Source organism: Rhineura floridana, chromosome 9 (assembly GCF_030035675.1).
Source record: "Rhineura floridana isolate rRhiFlo1 chromosome 9, rRhiFlo1.hap2, whole genome shotgun sequence".
Taxonomy (NCBI): Eukaryota; Metazoa; Chordata; class Lepidosauria; order Squamata; family Rhineuridae; genus Rhineura; species Rhineura floridana.
This window is the reverse complement of record NC_084488.1, coordinates 92644685-92668023: the sequence shown is the minus strand read 5'-3', so window position 1 is coordinate 92668023 and position 23339 is coordinate 92644685. Positions and strand designations below refer to the sequence as shown.

Genomic DNA, 23339 nt, shown 5'->3' with positions numbered 1-23339 from the left:
GCTGCCTTTCAGTTTCTTACTTCATCTCAAGATCACTCTCAGAATTTTGGTCAAGGCTTCTACAGTATACTACTAGCATCACATTAGTTTACAGTCCTGGAACACTTACCCACTGCATTCCATAGGGATATTCATGGCTCTTATATGTCTTGTAGGACTCCACGCTCTCTGGCATAGAGAGCAACACCACCCCCAATATCTCCTTACTACAGAATGATTATCCAAGGATAACAGAATCCCACTAAGTCAGTCTTCCACAGGTTTCCTATATATCATTTATATCTATGTTCATGTTTAGCTCTAATCACTTTTGATTTTGGCCTGGAAATTGTAGCCTCTACTTGCTTTCTTATGTTTTAGTAAGTGATACCAGTCAGCAAGACCGGAAAAGAAGTTCACGCTCAAATAATGAAATTGTTGTGGGACAGGATTATAAAATACCAAGTCACACTACAATAAGCTAAGAATAGATACCACTTATGTATGAATCCTGATCGAAAAAATAACGGATACTGCAGCCTTCAGGAAAGAGCCAATTGGAAATAGAATAATTTACATTATTTATTTATTTTATTTCTTACATTTATATCCCACCTATCCTTCAATGAGCTCAAGGTGATATACATGGTTCTTCCTTCCCCATTTTATCCTTACAACAACCCTGTGAGGTAGATTAGGCTGAGAAGCAGTAACTGGCAGACTGTCACCCAGTAAGTTTCATGGCTGAGTGGGGATTTGAACCCTGGTCTCCCAAGGTCATAGATCAGCACTCTAACCATTACACCATACTAAGGAACAGCTTATTTTCCACTTTAGCCTAACTTTAGACTATGTTCTAATTTGGAGAATAGGCCCAATACAAAAAGGAAACTGAATGGAAAATATGAACCAGAATTGAAAAGAGTAGGTCAAGGGTATGTTCCCCAAATCCTATGAATGAATCAAGCAACACAAGATGTATCAATATGGCTTTTTCTCTCTGAACATTTCCATATTACTGACAACTGACTACTGTTCAGTGGTTTGCATTAACAGCTATGACTACACTTCCAAATCTGTGTCATCAAAGTATCTAAAGATGAACAAGCTTCCAGATTTACAGAACAAGTACAGACCACCTTGAGAGCCATCCAAACTGCAAGCCAGGAATATGTAGCTACAGTGTAAAGAAACAAATAAGCAGGCTATTATAGTCCAGTGGACCTTGCTGTGACACTGGGAGATGTTGGCTATTAAACCGAGAAAGCAGAGGTTAAATTTCCACAAGTGAGCTACGTGACTTAGAAGCGAAAGTTGGCAGAGCTCGAGCCATCTTCAAGGACACGTTGCTAAGCAACCTAGGCTCGGGCAGCTGGCCTTATCTATATAGAGGGCCAGCAGACACTTGTGAGTGTGAGGGGCGAGGAGTTTGTACAGAGAGAGCTGTGATATATTGTCAGTAAAGTAACTCTTAAAACTTATTGCTTGTCCGGCTCATTCCTTCAACTGGCATCTAGCCTATCACTATACTGTTCTGCATCCTGGGCATCTGCTTGCGCCAGATCCAACATCCAACAAGTGGTAGCAGAGAATGGTTACCTGGTGCTGATGGTTACCTGGTGCTGAGGATTACCTGGTGCTGAGGATTGCAGAAAAGCGGCAGAGAAAAGCCAGAACTGCAGACCAGCGAGTAAAACAGCAGAGACGGAGAAACCGAAAGCTAAGCTGAAAGCTGTGAGAGAGCCGTGGGAATAACTGACTGAAGGACAGAGGTGAGAAGCTCTAATGACAAAGGCGGTGAACTGTGAAAAGTGAAAGTATGTCTGTTACGTTATCGGCTGGGATTCCCTTGGGAAGGCTGACAGGGAAAAATTATGGCACTTGGAAACAGAGAATGCAGGCTTTTCTAGTGAAAGAAGACCTGTGGAAAGCTATCGCAGAAGACCCACCCCCCGGGGTGCCTATTCCAGCAGATTGGAGAAGGCTGGATGAGAGGGCAAAGGCGTTAATTGTTCTTGCTATTGATGATTCTCAATTACTGCACGTGCGTGATGCAACAACAGCTAAGGAAACCTGGGAAACTTTAAGAAATATTCATGTGAAAAAGACTGCCAGTTCTAAAATATATCTTGCCAGAAGATTGTACCAGATGTGCTTATCTGGAGATACAACCATGTCAGAGCATTTGTTGGAAATAAACAGACTGTTTACTGAGTTGTCAGAACGTGAAATTGAACATTCTCAAACGCAAAAAGTGTATATCACATTAGCTTCACTAGATTCAAGTTATGATAGTCTGGTGAGCTCTTTGGAAGCAATGGACGATGCAAATCTCAATATGGATTATATAGAAGGCAAACTTTTACAAGAATTCCAAAGGAGGCAGGAAATGGCAAAGCAGAAAAAGACTGAGTCTAAACACAACGTGGAAAAGCAGAACAACAAAGCTGCACAAGAGAGACTGTATGGACAAAAGGCATGTTATTTTTGTGGTTCCAAGCAACATCTTCAAAGGAATTGTGAAGCAAGAAGAAGAGAAAGAGGAAGAAAACCATGTGTACAGGTGATCTATGCTAGTAAGAATAAGCAATGTATTAACAATGAGCAGGGAAATAACTGTAAAGATTTATGGGCAATTGACAGTGGGGCAACAAATAGTATAATCAAAGATAAATCTATGTTTCATACATTTTGTGACGTAGAGGATCATGTAATAATGGCTGATGGATCTAAGAAACTGATCAAAAGTAGGGGTACAGTGAAATTAGCAGGTTTCAATACCATTATGACAGATGTGCTGTTTGTTCCTGATATCGAATGTAACATTATGGCTGTGTCGAAACTCAATGAAATGGGGTTCACAGTAATGTTCAAAAGGGGTTCAGTGCATGTGATGAGAGGAGGAAAAATATTCATGAAAGGGATAGTAAAGAAGTCACTGTTCTATATGCAGCTGAGAGTCCTCAGTAAAGACACAGACAGGACACATAGAGGTTCAATAGGGATTAACCTGACGCAGTCAGTGAAAGCACAGACGCCAGTGATTGATGCTGATGTCGTGGCTTATAAAACAGAGCAGGAAAAAGAACCCTCAAGCCTCGGGGATATAAAACAATTACCCATAGCCGAACAGAATGAATAGCATGCAGCGATGAAAGAGGAACTGGAAGCAATGCGAAAAAATGGCACATGGACGCTAGTACCTCTGCCCCCAGGGAAGAAAGCTATATGGTGTAAGTGGATATTTAAACGTAAGCGGTCGAGTACAGGACAGATACAAAGGTATAGGGCACGCCTAGTAGCTAAGGGCTTTACACAGCAATTCGGGACGGACTACGATGCAGTTTTCGCTCCCGTGGTGAAACATGAGTCAATCAGGGTTTTGCTAAAAATAGCTGCCATAGAAAACATGCATGTAAGCCACTATGACATTGGCACGGGGTTTTTACATGGGGAGTTGAAAGAAGAAATCTATATGGAACAGCCTCCCGGATGTGAAACACAGCCAGGTCTAGTTTGCAAGTTACAGAAATCCCTGTATGGTCTGCGCCAGAGTGCGCGCTGTTGGAACGAAAAACTAGATGATGTTCTGCAGTCAATGAATTTCAAGCGTTGTGTGGCAGACCCCTGTGTGTATGTGAAAGAAATAAAGGGGGGGCTCACATACTGCCTAGTTTATGTGGATGACATCCTGTACTTTTCCCATGAGGAGGAAGACGAAAGGGAGTTCCATAATAGTCTGAAACAACATGTGGTAACGAAAAGTTTGGGACCTGTAAGTCATTATTTAGGTACAGAGGTCATACGGGGTTCAGACGGGAGTTTCGTGTTAAAACAGGAAGGAAAGATAAAACAAATACTAGCAGATTGTGGGATGTCTGAATGTAAGGCAGTAGGGACTCCCATGACAACATCATTTCAACAAGAAAACACAGAGACAGCTTGTGAAAACACTGCTAGGTACAGACACATCATAGGATAGTTGCAATATCTTGTTAAGGTAACAAGACCTGACATTTGTAATGCTGTTATCATCTTAAGTCGAAAAGTAGAACAGCCTACTGAGACAGATTGGCAAGGAATAAAACGAGTCCTAAGGTATTTGCAAGGTACTAGCAGTAAAGGTCTAGTGTTGTCCAGCAGTAAACACGGGAGTATGTGCTGCTATGTAGATGCGGATCATGCTGGCGATCCCAGTAGCCGCAAGTCTACTACTGGTGTTGTCATTCTATTATATGATTCAGTGATTGATTGGTGCAGCAAGAGGCAAACTATAGTGGCAACATCAAGTTCAGAAGCTGAATATATAGCGTTGTCTCTGGTTTGTAACGAACTTACCTGGTTCGACCATCTACTGTTTGAAATTGGAAAAGGCATAGACAAACCAATCAAAATATATGAGGACAATCAGACCTGCATTAAGCTAGCTCAGTCAGAAGCACACACCAAGAGAACCAAGCATATCAGCATCAAATATCACCATGTCAGAGAAATGATTAAACAAGGGTTTGTGGAATTAACTTATTGTAACACTGCTGATATGCTGGCTGATGTTATGACAAAACCACTAAGTGAAGACAAGTTCTCAAAACTGATAAATCAAGTAGGTATGACTGGAAAAAGTGGGATGATGGAAATCATGAAGAGTAATGAAATATAATGACAATAATGCTGAGATTGCAATGGAGTAACTGTCTTACAAATGAAAGTGATGTAAACTGAAATAAAAGGAAATGTATCAGAAGTATAAAACCAAATGATGTAAATGTAATGACATGTAAAATGTAACACATGTAAATAGAAGAGAAATGTAACTGGCTGAATGTGGAAATTTAAGGTGGGGGATTGTTGGCTATTAAACCGAGAAAGCAGAGGTTAAATTTCCACAAGTGAGCTACGTGACTTAGAAGCGAAAGTTGGCAGAGCTCGAGCCATCTTCAAGGACACGTTGCTAAGCAACCTAGGCTCGGGCAGCTGGCCTTATCTATATAGAGGGCCAGCAGACACTTGTGAGTGTGGGGGGCGAGGAGTTTGTACAGAGAGAGCTGTGATATATTGTCAGTAAAGTAACTCTTAAAACTTATTGCTTGTCCGGCTCATTCCTTCAACTGGCATCTAGCCTATCACTATACTGTTCTGCATCCTGGGCATCTGCTGGCGCCAGATCCAACATCCAACAGGAGAAAGGGTGGGATATAAATTTAATAAATAAAATAAATGATCAAGTCATCACAAATATAAACATATTGAGAAGCCCTTATTTTCAGCTATATAATAAGGCACCGTTCATTAAAAAAAGGATAGTTCACATACCACTATTTCAAATACAGATTACATGTTAAAGTGAGAGAAATCAGGCTGCTTTCAGAAGTCCTTAATGGACTGAATGCAGACCTTTGATTCTTGGGACATTTTGGTAGCTCACACATGTGGGCTTATCAACAGTCTACTTCAGATAGTGCTCTAAACACCCCCCCAAATGAATTCATATTCTTCACAGCTGGAGGATACAGTTGTTTCTCATCCTGCTTGTGTAGAGTTCTGTGGAATTCAAGAATCTAAAAACACTTAATAACTTTTATTAGATTAACTCAAGTTGGACTTTTTTTTCAGACGACTGATGTGTCCATCACTTAAGGCAAGACCGGGAAACCTATAGCCCTCCAGATGTTCAACATCCATCATTCCTGACCAACGGCATGCTGTCTGAGAGTCCAGCAACATCTGGAGGGACAAAGACTCCCCAACCCTGACTCTGTAGCATTTGAGCTGTTTAGATAAATAAGTCATCATTTGTCATTAGAACACAGGAAGCTGTCTTACATAATGCAAGACTAATTGCCCATCTCTCACCCAGCATTGCCTACTCTGCTTGGCAGGAGCTGTCTAGGGCAGGGGCAGGGAACCTGTAGCCCTCCAGATGTTGCTAGACTACAACTCCCATCATCCCTAACCACTGGCCATTCTGGCTGGAGCTGATGGGAGCTGAAATCCAGCAACATCTTTGGGATTTGCCACCCCTGCTCAGAGACCTTTCCCATCACCTGGTGCTAACTTCTTTTAAATGAAGATGTCAGGAATTAAACCTGGGACCTTCTGTATGCATTGTTCCACTGAACTAAAGCTCTTCCTCTTAAACTGCTGGCATCAATCAAGAAGCATGCATGTGACAACAAACTCCAATTCTCCATGTGCATTCAAAGCAGAGATGAACTCACTAGTACTACACAAAACCTCTGCAAGAGATAAAAGGACTTAATGAGTCTCTGTCTTGATAGAATGTATGAACTTCACCAAAAAAACTTCTCTAGAGGCTTTCACTAGACATATTTCCACACGTAACAATGTTCATTCTCAGCACCCTGTGTCTAAATTGTGCAGTAGCCTTTCAATAAAAGAGTATGAATCTGTACACCATCAAAACAGTATGATCGACTTGCCAAGTCTTGTCTTATAATATTACACAGCTCCACATGGCCAAATACATGCACTTAAAAAAAAGAAGACCAGATGGTCTTTCATCATAACTATTCAGATGAGCGGCCAAAGAGTTGTGTGTGTGTGTGTTTTCACTGGCAGATTTTCGTTACAATTAATATTTTCAATACTTCAAAAGTACCCCCGCTGTATCTATTGTCTGGATTGTCTAGAACGATTGACAAAATACTCCCTTCAAAATCAAGGAATGTGCTGTCTACTGGTATGTATAGTACTCCAAGACTGGGAATGGGAATCAGCGAAGACTAAACACGTTAACTTTTCCCTTTTGAAGCATCTCCATGCACACTCGTTCCTAATTTCCTACTTTGCATATGGGCCTATGAAAAAATGTTGGTGCCTGCCAAGAGTTCTAGTGACATTTTTCAGTTTCAAATACAAATGTCATTGGGTGGGGGAAGAGGAAGAGAAGAGCAGACAATTCACATCATGCACTAGCATGGTCACTTGTCTCTACAGGCAATCAAGTTGTACTTTGTTTAAACAAAAATTCCTCAAGTGACGATACCCATATTTATGTAGAAAATTTGAGCATGACCTGCTATCTGGCAAGGGAAGTGGAACAATAAAAGCCTACAAGTTTGTTCTGTTCTGACTGCTTGATTGCAAGGGGGGGAAGGGAGGCCAATTAAAGCTTTATATTCCCCCCAAGTGCCAAGTTGTGCATCTGTGTGAAGCCCAGGCAGCTGGTACACATCCCCTTTGAAAGGTAATTTAAAGCACAGTTCCCTAGGCACCTTTTTCTGAGAACGTTTCACCCTCCATCTGTGCTGTGTGCTACAGACACCATTCAAAATGGGTGTTTTTCTTTCACATCTTGCCAGCCATCTTCTTTCCAGTCCAGCTACAGTAAACACATCACTGCAGCCCAATGAATTAAGAACCACTTAGAAGATTTTGCTCAATAATATGCTTTTCCCCACCAACATGCCTTAAGGACAGAAAGGACAGAGCATACAGGGAATTATTTATACAGCAGGGTAATATAAATCTTTGGGCCACCAATCAGAGAGCGGCTGCGTGTGCTACATGGCAGGCTGCTTTTGAAACTTACTTGGGGTTTGATTCAGTGCAAAGATTAAGCTTTGCTGTGAGTATAAGCCCTGGTGAGAGCATGCCTCAGGGCACGCCTGAGCACACATCATCCCCAGTCGAGACAGTTGGAGTGCTAATCTACAAAAAGCAGTCCACACTGAAGTAGCAAGACAAATAAGGGCAACTCCCAGCTGTGCTTCCTGATTGGTCATTCCCAGAAACTGAGACAGGTTTCCTCTCCAGAAAGATCACCATATTCACCAGCCCTACTTTCTGATGGAGTTAACCCTATGCTACCCACCAGCCCAACAGACGACCAAGAATGCACACAACTGTGTTAGTTGCACTGCACATGTAGTTAGAACAGGATTGCAACCAGGGCTGCCAGTATTTTATGCTGAAAAATACATTCTGCAACTGCGGGTCGTAAGTTCCTTCTGCAGTTCATGCAAGAGGCAGTATTGCAAAACCGTTTTATCTTTTATCTCTTCCCTTAATCTCCTCCATGATACTGCATAGTAAAACAATACTAAAATTGTTTTTAATAATAATAAAGCCAGTGTGGTGTAGTGGTTAAGGTGTTGGACTAGGACCTGGGAGACCAGGGTTTGAATCCCCACATAGCCATGAAGCTCACTGGGTGAACTTGGGCCAGTCACTGCCTCTCAGCCTCAGAGGAAGGCAATGGTAACCCCCCTCTGAATACTGCTTACCATGAAAACCCTATTCATAGGGTCTCCATAAGTCGGGATCGACTTGAAGGCAGTCCCTTTCCCTTTTTCCTAAATCTTTGCCTGTGAAAGTACTTAATTTGTCAAACATGAAAAAGGTAAAATCAGTCATTCATAAACCAGCATGGTTTCTCTTATGCAAACCTTGCACAGTTTCCATATGCACCCAATTAGCAACTGTGTTTAATACAACATCCTGGATCATTAATAATAAAATCCTATCCACTGTTAAGTTGATCCTAAGCTGTTTTGTTTTAATAATCTGAATGTAAAACATTTTGAGAACTACAACTAAAAATATCTTTCTTTATATCAAGAAAGTGAGCCACACATTGTAAAGCAGGGATGGGGTAACCTGCGGCCCTCCGGATGTTGCTGGACTACAACTCCCATCCTCCTGTGTCACCATTCCTATGCTGGCTGGGGCTGATGGGAGCTGGAATCCAACAACATGTGGAAGGCCACAAGTTCCCCACTCCTGCTCTAAAGGATGAGGACTACAAGGAGTCACATGTGGTGTTTTGTAAAATATTCTTTTCAAATACAGTTCTGCTAGATTTGTTTTTTAATGTCCCTTATAAAGGAACCGACAGTTGATTTTTCAAGAATTATAGAAATTTTTATTTCACGTAGCATCTGATTTTACTTGCAATGGATAAACAGCCAGTGGATGGAGAAGAGTCAATGTTTTGAGGTGGAACAGCAAGAGGAAGAGCTCCCTAACTAAGCTGGAGAGAAAGACTCATTTTTATTGTATTTATATGTATATTTATATGTATACATATGTATATTTATTGTATAAATATATTTGTATCCTGCTATTTCGTTAAAAACATCAAAGCAGTTTACAGCAACATAAAAAGAACAACCACCATGCAATAAAAACATTGAAAATACAATGAAAACAAAAGTCAACTGTTGGGAAAAGACATGACTTAATTGCCTGCATAAGCCTGATGGTACAGAAAGGTTTTCAGCAGGTGCTTAAAAGTTAAAACAGAAGGAGCTTGCTGAATCTCTGTTGGCAGAGCATTCTAGAGAACTGGGCCGATGACACTGAAGGCTCGATTTCGTGATTAATGTTAAATGACTCGGGGGATGTCGAAGCTTGCTCCTGCAGATAATACTGTGATCCAGCTGAGATACAGGGGTTCAGGCAGTCCCTAAGATACCCTGGACCTAAGTTGGGAGAGAGCTTGTCTGACCACAACTGGAAGGGCATTCCAGAAACTTGGGTCCACAAGACTGAACACACTGCTCCTGGTGAATACAAGCCATGGGGGATCACTAACAGCAACTCCCCTGAAGACCTTGGCGATTGGACAAGGATACAAAGAATCAGTCAACGTATCCTGTTCCCAAGGCTGTTAAGGGCCTTAAAAATTAATACAAATTATCCTCTCTTTAGAGTAGCAAAAGCCTTTCAAGTGCATTCCTGGACTGCTAAAGTGTTTCAAATCAAGATAGCATCCACTGTTCCCACAACTCCTCCTGCCTTCTGAGCTTTCTGACTCACTAGCTGTTTCTGATACTGGAAAATGGAATTTTGTAAAATGCTAACATGCCTTTATAAAATGTACACTGCATTTCTCTGAAGATATTCTTCAAAATCATAGGAATACAGGTTGTATCCAGTGCTGTCCTAGCGGTGTTCTGTTTGCGCAACAAGTCTTCCCCTTCCTCTCCTCATATGCTCACAACAATTTGTTTCAAAGAGTCCCCCAATCCTCGAGCAGATTTGGAAAGTGCATGGGGGCAGGGCTGCAGGGTAGAGGACAGGGTAGTTCCACAAGCAGAAGTCTGTAGTGTAAGCAGCGTTGGATACAAGCCTCAGTTTTTCTACTAAGGCAACATCTTTCCAGCTGTGCATCCCTTATTAAACCAACTACTCAGCAGAGACATTTGGATTGTGGGCAGTACTCATAGCAGCAATAGCAACAAGATTGGGATTATAATTTGCCTAAAATTGTCAAACTACGGAATTCAATATGGGGATTTGAGGAATGCCAAACTATATTCTGACTTTCTTCCATGGCCACTTCAAAGTGGCATAGACAGGATCCTCAAGTGTTTTCCAGTTCACGCACTGACCAAACCTTGTTCTGCTTTGCTTAAAGCTACTGTACCATGTGCCATCAGATTATGCCCTAGGGCACACTTAAAGTTAACTCCATAACTTGCATAAAAAGCAACAGAAAGAGACAATCCAACAGTAAAACATTGTTCCTTTTTCTCTGCTGTGAAAGTACATTGTGAAGAGTACTGTATACTTTCCCAAAAATCAAGCGAAATTGGCTCTGTTTACAGAACCCACGCAACAGAAACATACAATGCTTATTCAGCACTCTGTATGAGATGTATTAACACAGGGTTAAAAATTTATGCAGAAAGATTTTAGACAGGTATATACTTACCACAGAGGGAGAAATCTCCATGATTATAAACATACTAAAATTTAAACATGCATTGCAAAACTGAACAACAGTATCAAATGTAAACTGAAACTAAACTCTCAAAAGGAGACGTTTACAACAAAAATTTCCAACATGATCTACATTATCATGGCAAGCAATATTTTGTATGATAGATATGGGAACACTCTTTGGCTTCATTCCAAGACCACCCAGATAGGCAAAGCAACTTCAGAGCAGTGGAGTTTTAAGTTGCTTTTTAAAAAACACACACAGGTCACAAGATACAAGCTAAAAAATGCTAAATGATGCAAAGTGGGGACCGTGGGTTTCCAAATGAGATAGGAATGAATTGAACCTCAATCTTGAGAAATGGGAATTTATTAGGAAGCTAAGCAATCCATGTCAAAAATGCCATATCCAACATATATGTGGGACATTCATCAATTTTTAAAATTGAAAAAAAAACACCTTACTGTTCCAAGTCATAGTAATCCATGCATTTCTTTTTCTTGTTATAAGCTGCCACTCGGAAGGGTACAATTTCCAGTGTTATCAGGCCTGGCGCCATAGTCAGTACTTTGGCACCATGGGCTGGATCATAGAGATCTTTTCCAGTCTCGGGATGAGACATGCCGGCAGGATCTCGGCCCACAATATAGAAGTTTGCTCCAGCTACCATCCTCGCCCTGCAATGCCACTGAACCTAAAATAAGATTTGAAAAGCAAAGTTAGAAGAAGTGCATATGGGGCAATGGGGGGGGGGCAGCAGAAACTTTTATTGCTATACAAAAAGCAAAAGCACTTTCTAGCTCTCTGGACAAGGCAAAAAGGTCATACGTTCATCAAGAGCAGCCCTGCCTTGATCAACTTGTTTATTACTTATGGGTATGGTAAATCTATGAAACAGATATTTAGGGCTGAACACACACAGATGCACAAAGGTAACACTTAACAGCAATTTGCACAGCAGTTCCCTAAAAACAGCAGAAAATGACTTGACAAAAAAGCTGCTCTCCAGGAGCCAAAACAGACCATTGCTCCTGAGGGAAGGCTACACATCTGTGTTAATTGACTCCCCTTTGATCAAATGTCTATGAAGGGATAATTCTAGACAAGACAGGGACTAGTGACAAGCAAGACTTGCAAATGCAGACGTGCATTCACTCTGGTTAGTCGAAGTGCAAAGGCACAGGCAAGGGAGAAAACAGGGCAAGTGGGTTGAATGGAGTGCAGAAGCAGAAAACAAGGAATCTGTGAGCTGGTTTCAAGCTCAAAAGTAGGGCTGTCATCCAATTAGAGAAACTGCAGGCAATCGTATGGGCTTTAAGTAGTTTACTGTGAGGAGAGGCCAGAGAAGCACACAGAGGTGCTATTGGTCCAACCAGAAAGCAACATTGCAGGGACAGCATGCTGAGGACGCTGTGCTGCTCAGCCTGACAAAAGCAGGGTGCGAGACGCATCGGGGTGAGTTCCAGTCACCAAGAAAGAAGGTGAAACGCAAGCTGATATACCAACATACAGGAAAAGAAGTGGGAGTGAAAGAGGTGGCAGCAAGAGAGATGATGAATGGAAGCCTCCGAGAAAAAGTGAAAGAGAACATGTGTGTGAAGGTAGGATGGGAGCCTGGCATGCAGGTGATAGTCAGACGGGGGGGGGTTACTGGAATAGAGGAGAGAAAGGGAGTGGGAATATGGTAGTGAGCGGGAAGCGTCAGGAGGAGGAACAAGAGGAGAGCCAGGTAATAAGCAGGCAAAGTAGCAAGAGACACAAGACATCAACTAAAGCAGGAATAAGAGAAAACAGCAACACCTGTGGTGAATTAAGGCAGAAGAGACTACAATTGAGAAAAGGTGGATGGCAAACATTATGAAAGAGGGAGGAAAGAGGTAAGCAAGAAAGGAGGTTAAAGTTTGTAAAGGCAGGTGCAGCAGGCTCCAGTGGCAGGAATATATATAAACAAGCCTAAGAATGTGCTTGCGAATAGAAGAGTCCTAACCTCGAAAGAGGAAGGGCCTACCAGGTGGCTCTGAATATAAAGAAGACACGCTGGAGCTCTGAAGGCACTTGGGACCCACGAGGAAGGAAGGTAGGAATCCTCAGTGTTACATTTAGGGATGGAGAAGAAATTTGTTCACATTTGAATAAAGATTTTTCAAATTTGCACTTCCAAGCCAGTCTGTGAACCAATATACATCTATCCTTTGAAATTCATACTTTAGAGTTTTGTGATGCAGTTCTTGAGACAAAAATGTGTACAGACATGCATTCCCACAAAAATGCTCATAGTAGTGAAAATAACATACAAAAATGTATTATATATGGGGAAGCTGCTTGCGAAAATGTGCACATTATCAGAAATGCATAGGAAAACGCTTGCAAATTTTCATACAGAACTTATTTTAAAAATTCAGAAACTGATGTGGAAAGGTGGCAAATCAAACTTTATACTGGAAAAAGAATGAGAAACTGGAAGAAACTAAAACTCATGGATTTGTTCATCCCTAAATTATATTTGCACAAATTTGCATGATAGCAAAAACAGTTCTGAAGCCAGAACATACCCCACACTCTTTGGTTTTAGATAATGTATAATTGTGGCTGAGCAGGCATCTTCCAAGAAGCAGCACTCTCTCTTGGGAGAAAGGGGAATGTTGCACCTAAGATTACTTTTTCGTAAGTTTTTTTAAACAAAAAACAAAACTACAGGCCAACAGCAACAAGTGTTTGTTTTTTTAAGGAAAGTAATCTAACCTATTAATCAAATTTTGCAGCCCTAATTCTGAGATTAATAGTGTTGGTTTGTTAAAGATCTTTTATTTATCTCTGAGTTTCTGGAGCTTTTGTACAACCACAGAGGAAAGAGAAGGAGTAAACCAAGGTCCTCCTAATTTTTTTCTAGAATCTCTGCTCAAGAAAAATTTCCTTGCTCATTTCAGCCAAGATACTTCAAATCCATGTCCTTTAGACATAGTAAAATAAATTGCCAATAAAAGAGTTTTAAACAAGAATTCTTTATGTTAAGCTGGATGCTAGGAAGAATAGCTCTAAGAACTACTAACACAACAAGCTAGCAAGGCTTGTACTTGGTGCATTCCTTGCCCACTTGCTTGCAAGCACCTGTGCGGCACTCAAAGATTACAGAACTTCTGTGCAGAACCAAACGCAAAAGGCCAAGTCACAAAATCCAGAAAAGATGGCATTTTTTATTCAGCGATGTGTTTGAATAGTGTCATTGTATAGTTTAGTCGCTAGGTAGCACTGCACTGGGGTCAGGAGTTGCCAATTGCTGTTCCTGGAGATAATAAAGTTCTTGTCTAACTTTCAGGTTAGCGTGTTCTCTAAGCCAGTGGTTCCCCCAAGTTTTTTTTCTCCATAGACCACTTGAGAAATTGCTGAAGTGTTCGTGAAGGACAATGATCGTTTCTGCCTGTTGTAGCAATTGTAATTCCACGGAGTTCAAATCATAATACAATAAAATACAATATAAAAGTAAAAGATGCAATACAAATACTATTAAGATCAATATGAACATGTAATGCAATGGACGTGCCATCTCCCATCTTCAACCACAAATCCATGGTCCAGGGGTCACAGTTTTGGAACTCCTATGCTAAACCTTCCATGACATGCTGAATGCCCCCAATGAGATTTTCTCCCTTATCTCATCTGATATCTAATACTCCCCATCCAGATGGCACCTTCCTACATTGCTTACCGCCCTGTTTTGTCAAAACTGGGACAGCTCTGAAAAACACAAAGTCCACAAAGCAGCAAAAAGCTGTGGCATTTTGTGCAAGCTGTCTGGACTGTGTGACCTACACTGGTTACTATTAATTCCCTGCTTTCTGCCACATGGGACCAATAAAGAGGCTGGCCACAGATTCTGCGTGGCTTGTGGGTGACCATGTGCTATATTGTTATGCCTGATGGGCCCAAACACTTTATGTTGCAACATCCTAAGCGTGCACTCGGAGTTTCTGTGGTTTCATCCAGGCAGCATGTGACTGCGTTCTTTTGACTGTGTGGGCCACAGGCCAGCTTCAAGCAACATCTAGCAACTCTAATCAAATCCATTTGAAATGGTGAGTTCATAGCTATGAATGAGCAAGGGTACACCAAAAATGCAGCAAAGGCTTTTTCACTGACTGCCATAGAATAGCCCAGACAGGGAGCTCTTTGCGTTCCATAGTCAACAAAAGGAGCCATTTCAAACATCAGTTGTGGAAGCCTTTTGAGGAAGGACCATTGTTCATTGGTAGAGCAGTCTTTGCATGAGAGGGTCCCATATTCACTGCCCAGCATATCCAGATTGGGTTGGGAAAGACTGCCAGCTGAAACCCTGGAGAGCTGCTGTATGTCAGCATAGATCAGCCTTCTCCAAGTTGGGGTCCTCCAGATCCTGGTGTGACTTCTAAGACCGTTTTATTTCTCAAAGAATAAAATACTACCTGTTCTGCTGCTTCAATACCACAAGCAAAAACGTCTGAAGCAGGTTTGTGAGAACTGCGGTTTGTGATAATATAGGTGCACACATAACACCATTTATAGCTAGCTTCAAAATAGAGAGAGAGAGAATGCAGGAAATGGCTGCGCAAGAGGGGAGGAAGAGGAGAGACCGTGCAAACCCAGGATGCATCACATGGCTAGGCAACTGAGTATTACTCTTTCAGGCAGGCTCGTACATTGCTGTATTTAAAAGAAGAACGTGACATATTAAAACATGCATTAAAACATGCATGCAGCCTTCAAATCTGATAGCACATGCTTGTATTGCATACTAGAGTATTTGCACCAGATCCAGTGCTGGATTTATTCACAAACTAAGCTTAGGGACTCTGAATACAAATAAAAATTACTAAGGGTGGTATTCAATGCTAGTCCTACTCAGAGTAGGCCCAATGAAGTTAAAGAACATGACTAACTTAGGTTCATTAATTTCAATGGGTCTACTCTGTGTAGGACTTAGTTGACTCAACCCAAACTTTTCAAGTTTTACATAATCACAGCAGTTTTCAGTTTTATGTCATGTGGAAAACACACACACAATGCTGCTTGTATTGTGTCTTCCATTTAGCAGGTGCTAAAATGTGTGTATAACTGCTCTAGTGATACCTGATCTTAAAAGTTTTCACCTTGACCACAGAGAGGCATGACATGCACCAGACTGTGCTGCTGATGGGGAGATGTGTTGCAAAAACATGTGGGTTTTCTCGTTATCCTAAACTTTTCAGGGTTTGCACTATACCAGCATCACTTAAACGCTGATACACAGCTGTGTCACTCCAGCTCTGGATATTTAGGATAGATTTGAATAATTATATGTTCCAGGTTGCTATAAGACAAGGCAAGCAGTTAAAAATGAAGAATGTGTATGAGAAAGCATAGTTTCCACAATTCTGTTAGCGGAGCAGTGTTAGACATAAGCAACTATGCATTCATCTTCCTCCCCAGTGATTTTAGCAATCAGAATCCCTCCCACCCTCCCACAAAAGCATCTGTTATTTTTAAATATATCCTTTGCTATCATATAGGTAATAACCTATAGGCTGCAAACATAGGTTCCTAGCTGATTTGACAACATCCCATTAAAAAGTTGATTTTTAAAAGTTTCCAAAATATATGTCAAATTGAGACCTAAGAAGCATAACCCATTACATCTTTACTGAGTGGAAAACCATGTTCAGACAGTTGATAACCATATTGTTTTAGCAGCTGTCTGTTGTTCTGCAAGTCATTTGTGCTATAGAAACAAATCTGGTACCAATGTCTTCTAAGTGACCTACAGAAAATGATTAAAGGAAGAGTTGCCTTTTATTAGTCAGTTAAAATACACTATTGGCAAATGGTTTTTTGAGGTCATTGAAAAAACGCACCATAAATTATGGAATGTTTCTTATTTGATTTGCATCCACAACTGAAGGCTGTGGGTACAAGTTTTGTTCAGCTCCTTGCTTCCATGTCCTCCAAATGCAAATCTCAATTTCACAAAGGTAAGCATGTACACATCCATAGTTTTCGGAAACCACAAGGCATATGGCAAGTAGCCAAAGGATGCAACCAGGCACATTGTTTGCTGAACTCAATGGGATTTAACCAACCTATATTCCAGATTGCAGCCCGAAGCGTGAAGTGTTGAAAATACACATAAGCAGTGCTCTTCCAAGAATGAACTACATTTTAGGTATGTAAAATGGAGATATGTCTTAAAGACAAAGACCTTGCAGAAAGATGCCAGAGATCCAAGGATGGAACACTCCACACAAAAAGACCTGCAGCACCCAAAAATTAGAATCCTTAAGACAAGACTTTTCTGTTTTGAGTTTTTCCAAAACTCTCTCTGCAGTCATTTGAGTCAGATACTTTAAAAAGAAAAAGAAATTCTAAAGATTCTTTGGGCTCTATATGCAGATCTGCAGAACTTCAACCTGCCCCAGTTATATATAACAATCTCTGCATATGGTGGGCGCTCAGGTTTCTATACTAGGACAGTCTGCTGGGGGGGCGGGGGGAACAGCTTGTATCAACCAATAGAGTTGATTTATAGTGGGGAATCAAGCTATGTATAGAACCCAACTAAGCTGCCTTTTGGGGCTCTAAGGAAGCAAACTAAGCAAGAAGCAGAAAGCGAAGACAGAAGTCTCTTAAAAAGAGACTCATGGTGCCCTGAACACTCTTTTTCAATGTACATGTGGCTGCAGGATGTCAGCAAACTGAAAAATTGTACATGTTCACTGGCACTGGCTGGCAGTGATGCTGTCCTCTGTCTGCCCCAGAGGCAGCCAGGAAACACCATTCTGCTTCCATCTCAGGCATTCAGCAAACCCAGCAGCAGGAGGCAGCAGCTATAGTAGGGAGCAGGGAAGGAAAGCTCCCTCACAACCAAGTGCCTGACGTGAGAGCCAGTGTGGTGCAGTGGTTAGAGTGTTGGACTAGTTCAAATCCCTGCCCATCCATGAAGCTCAATGGGTGACCTTGTTGTGAAGCAAACATGGAGAGGGGAAAAAACCCTCCTCAGAGGAAATGTGAGATATAAATGGAATAAATAAAAATATGGAAGTGGCACTGCCCTCGCTCCAGTCTCAGACAACTGGCGTCTGGGCATTTCAGCCCTCCACAGGAGGAGATGATAAAAGCAGTGATGGAACAACCATAGAACTGCTGTAGCATATACAAATTTTGATTTACGATTATATAGGAAACCACCTTATACTGAATCAGATCATTGGTCCATCTAGCTCCGGACTGTCTACACTGACTGGCGATGGCTCTCCAGGATTTCAAGCAGGATGCTCTCCCAGCCCTACCTGGAGAAGTCAGGGATTGAACCTGGGTCCTTCCACACTCAAGGCACACACACTACCCACTGAACTACGGCCCTTCCTAGATATATGTGCATTAAGAAGAGAGGTCAAAGTGCATTCAGAACGTTGCAGCACTACCCTAGGCCAAAGACCCCATCAAGTAAGACCCTTTCAAAAGATGGGTAGGACACAAGTTATAAAGATCATCAAAAGAAGAAGCAGCTCATCTTTCAACTGAATCCTTGAATTAAGATGGATTTGTCTTCTGGGTGGAGTTTACTCATTCCCCTTCCCATCCTAGCAAGATAAACGGCCTGAAAGCAACTGGACTTTAAGCAAGCAAAAGGAGGAACCAGGGATGATACAACCTCAAAGCTTTATCAAATGCATAAACAAAAATGGCAACATGGTATAAAAGCCAATTTCCATCATTAAGCAACATAAAATTTCCAAGTCACATACTGGAAAAGAGCCGTTTTATAGCAGTGTATGTCATGCTTTGATGTCATTGGCTCAGCCAAGGAGTCTGCCAAAACCATGTTTTCTTGTCTGCTGTTTGCTCATGCTTGTCTCAATTCCATGTAGATCAGAAGAAAAACACTGGAATAAGAAGGGACAGCAGGAAGAGAAAAAGATAGCCCTTGGCCGTGCTTCAACATGTTAAGAACACTCATAACTCTTTTAAAATAAAAGGGAGGTGAAGAGATGGTGTAACAAGCCCCTTCAACTGTAAACAAGTTCCTGAAGTTTAAGAACATAAGCCCTGCTGGGCCAGGCCAATTGCCCATCTAAGTCCAGCATCCCGTTCTCACAATGGCTAACCAGATGCCTACAGGAAGCCCAAAAGCAGGATAAGCAAAACAGCACTCTCGCAACTTGCGACTCCCAGCAACTGGCATTCAGAGGCATACTGCCTCCAACAGCAAAGAGAGAACAAGGCCATTGTGGTTAGCAGCCACTGATAGCCTTATCCTCCATAAATTTGTCCTCCATAAACCATCCAAGTTGGCTTCTCATGGGAGCAAATTTCATACTTCAACTATGTGCTTTGTGAAGTACTTCTTTTTGTCTATCCTGAATCTTCCAACATTCAGCTTCACTGGATGCCCACGAATTCAAGTGTTGTGAGGAAGACAATCTTTTTCTCAGTCCACTTTTTCCTCACCATGTATCATTTTATACACTTCTATCATGTCTCCTCTTACTCGCCTTGTCTAAACTGAAAAGCCCCAAATGCTGTAACCGGACCTCATAGGGGAGCCGCTCCATCCCCTTTATCATTTTGGTCGCCCTGTTCTGAACCTTTTCCAGCTCCACAATATCCTTTTTGAGGTGAGGCAACCCAGAACTGTACATAGTATTTCAAATGCAGTCGCACCATAGACTTGTATAACAGTATTATGATATCAGCTGTTTTATTTTCAATACCTTTCCTAATGATTCCTAGCATGGAAGTTGCCTTTTTCATAGCTGCCGCGCTCAGTTTAACACTACAGGGTTTCGAATTATGTAACTAAATTCTGTAATTTAGCAAAACAAGGATTTTGTTGCGCAGCCATTGTCTCCAAAGAAGATCATGTTGATGAATGAACTTCAAGAAATCAGCTGAGACAAACTAAGAACGAAACCAAAAGGATAAAGCAATTAGCAAGCTGTGCTACATAACAACTTGTTATACCTCAGTTGGTCCAGCGTACATCATGGGAGAAGGAAATATGGCCACCACAGTCGTTTCGGGATTCAAAATGCCTTCCTCCAGCACTGCTGCATGTTGCTTCATTCGCCACATCAGAGGAACGTCATCGTCCTTCGTCCAACCACCCAGAGGATGCAAAAGCAGGACTGGGCGCCTGTAACCTCGACCCAGAAGCTGCTTGTGAGTATCCTGCATTAATAGGGCATGTCCACTGTGCACAGGGTTGCGCAACTGGAAAGCAAAGACAGCATCTAAGGAAAGAAAAAGAGAAATGCTTTAGAATCATTAATTTAGGCAGAAGCATCCAACGATAAACAGCCTGCAATATTCTTTAGGCCTCAATTCCAGCCACTACATGACCCATCTTTTGTATGAATGCTTTGCTCTCAATGATGGGAAAAGGATGGGCATGTGATGCAAATGATGCCAGGCAACTGCAGAGAGAGATGACAATGCTTTTGGCCTGCTTGACTGTGCCAAACATTTAAAAGAGCAGAGAATAAATGTGATGTAATGAATGCTGCTACATTGGGCTGTACCTCTACTGGGAATATTTAATGTCTAAGCCAGTGGCTCGTTTCGCATCTTCCAACGATAACATTTTGCCAGTGCTATTGTCACCTGCATTTGGTGCCAAGGATCCTTCATACTGCTGTCCAGCAGTGTAGAGCTGCTGCCTCTCATCACTGATCATGTAATGTTGTAATACTGCCTGCTAATGCGAGCTGTGCGGTGCCAGCTACGACAGGACTATTTTTCAATGAGTAAAACGGCTGTAAATAATAAAAGTAACAGAACTAGGGCTAAGCACATGGAAGATGTGGCCACTCAGCACTTGGCCACTCAGCACACATCCCATTTAAAGCACTCTTATACCACTTTGCATCATGGCTTCCCCCAAGGAACTACAGGAACTGTAGTTTATTAAGGGTGCTGAGAGTTGCTAGGAAACCCCTCTTCCCCTCATAGAACTACAATTCCCCGACTTCGCTGGGAAGAGGAACTAATGTTAAACCACTGTAGGAACTGTGAAAGGAATGCTGTGAAAGGAACAGGGGTCTCCTGACAACTCCCAGCACCTTCAAAAAAATACAGTTCCCAGGATTCTTCAAGGGAAGCCATGACTATTTAAAGTGGTATGACAGTGCTTTAAATGTATAGTGCAGATGGAGCCATATGCTCTTCATCAGGCTACTAAACCTAACAGCTGTGTTCTACTTCCATGGTTGGAAGCAGTATGCTTCTGGATACTAGTTACCGGAAACCACAGGAGGTAGGGGTGCTGTTGCACTCGGGTCCTGCTTGCAAGGCTTTCCCCAGGAACCAAATGAAAGTATGTTTGGCCACTGTCAGAGCAGGATGCTGGACTAGATGGGCACCTGATCCAACAGGCACTTCTTATATTTTTATGTTCTTCCGTCAACAGAATTTCTGTATGCATTACACATACAAAAAATAAAATTGAACACCCATTGCTACAGGAGCAGAGGGTTTCCCCTTGCCCTAAACAGATTATAGAAGTGGCCAAAACTGGCAAGAATCAGTCACTACAAAGGACAAAGCAGGGGGAGGAGAGAAAATACCGACTTCCTTTCATATATATGGGGGGGGGGGGAGAGAGAAAGAGAGAGAGAGGGCATGTTCAAAAGGTAATTCAGCTGGCCATTGTGTTTCCACTCCAACACAGCTATGCACGGAAATCTCTTTCTACATGACTTGCTATCCCTGGACAAGGGCCACAATCTTTAACAAAAGTATAAGCCTCTTTATACTCTGTGTTCATCCACAGTTGTTTGCCCACTATTGCTCATTTTTACTACAGAAGAGTGCACCTATTCAGTTCTTATTTTATATTTGATTTTTCAAACAAGTTACTCAAGATATGTAAATATCAAGATACTGCTTTTTAAGACAATGAAAGATTTTTAATTTAATTATCTAACTTCTAGGTCAGAGTAGCTAATGTGATCCCATCCAGATGTTTGTGGACTCCACCTTCCACTTCCCATCAGCCCCAGTCAACATGGCCAATGGTCTGGGATCATGGAAGTTTAGTCTAAAAACACACCTGGAGTGCCCCACATTTGTTACCCACTGCTCTAACTGACTGAATGGGTTTATCTATTTAACTAAATTTAATAGGACCAAAGCGTCAATTCCAATATATTCTAGAGAATATTTGCTAGAACTTAAACAAAATCTAATTAATTAATTAAATTAATTAATTACATTTATATCCTGCCCTTCCTCCCAGTAGGAGCCTAGGGTGGCATTGTTATAAGTCCCCTGTCCCACCCCAAACCAAGTACATACACCTTTTTTTCCCCCATTACAGAAACATCTCTGGTCCAAAGTTAATTCAAAAAAAGAAGTGCACCCTTCAATATCAACCTGATTGAGATTTGCACCCATCACTTCACCACCTAAAGCTGTAATTGATTTCAAGGGTGGTATCCAGCTAACTCATTCAGTCAGCAGAAGGATTTATGCTTGCGCAATGGAATGTCCCCCCTTCTCCCTCACACACCCCTTAAACCTGTTCTGCAAGTACTGCCCAATCCTCCAGAACAAATCAGGGGAGAGCCTGGAGCATGCACAGGGAGAAGAGAGGGTGGAAGTTCTATTACCCAAGTGTAAATCCTTGTGCTGACCCAACAAGTTATTCAGATACCACCCCTACTTATTATTATTCTGATATTTTTAAGAAAAATCTTAATTTCTTTCCAGCTCTGTATCAACTGCCCTCCCCAGTGCATCTTTTTTGAGTGTCAGACAAGAGGCTGCTTTGCTGCCCTAACAAAAACAGCACAGAACAAACAAATCAGCAAGCTGCCAGACTATTGCTGCTTGGTCTGTTACTTATTTCTCTAACGTGGAACATGAAAATGGAAAACAAACCAACAAGCTGTGGGTTTCTCCACTCGGCTGTGAAGCTAGCAAAACGATTCCCAAAACTAATTTTACATAAAGATTGAAATACCTTTCATCACGCTGCAAGTTCCCTGTGAGACACATGTAATTTATTCCTTTGCAACAGCTTCGTAGTTTTGGTTTGATTTAAGAAAATCCAGGATAATTCACAAAAGGAAAAACAGCCAAAATAGAATCATAATATAATAGAGTTGGAAGATGTCTATAAAGCCATTGAGTCCAGCCCCCGCTCAATGCAGGAATCCAGCTTAAAGCATACCTGGCAGGTGGCTGTCCAGCTGCCTCTTAAAGGCCTCCAGTGTTGGAGAGCCCACCCACCCCTAAGGTAATTGGTTTCACTGTCATGCTGCTCTAACAGTTAGGAAGTTTTTCCTGATGTTTAGTCAAAATCTCAGGGCCAGTGTGGTGTAGTGGTTAAGGTGTTGGACTACAACCTGGGAGACCAGGGTTTGAATCCCCACATAGCCATGAAGCTCACTGGGTGAGCTTGGGCCAGTCACTGCCTCTCAGCCTCATGAAAACCCTATTCATAGGGTTGCCATAAGTCAGAATTGACTTGAAGGCAGTACATTTTTTTATTTAGTCAAAATCTGGCTTCCGGTAACTTGAGCCCATTATTTCATGTCTTGCACTCTGGGATGATCGAGAAGAGATTCTGGCCCTCCTCTGTGTGACAACCTTTCAAGTTCTTGAAGAGTGTTATCATACTGTATCTCCCCTCAGTCTTCTCTTCTCAAGGCTAAACGGTTATGGA

At 41.8% G+C, this 23339-nt stretch overlaps 1 protein-coding gene across 2 annotated transcripts in view; it reads right to left on the bottom strand.

Moving 5' to 3' along the window:
- Nucleotides 1–23339, bottom strand: part of PAPSS1 (3'-phosphoadenosine 5'-phosphosulfate synthase 1) — a 79525-nt gene that overhangs the window by 6014 nt on the left and 50172 nt on the right. For both annotated transcript variants that reach the window (XM_061585460.1, XM_061585461.1), the window contains exons 10-11: nucleotides 19637–19905; nucleotides 11131–11360 (exon numbers count right to left, since the gene is read on the bottom strand). In XM_061585460.1, the coding sequence (XP_061441444.1) occupies nucleotides 11131–11360; nucleotides 19637–19905 (499 nt within the window). The remainder of the gene's footprint in view (nucleotides 1–11130; nucleotides 11361–19636; nucleotides 19906–23339) is intronic.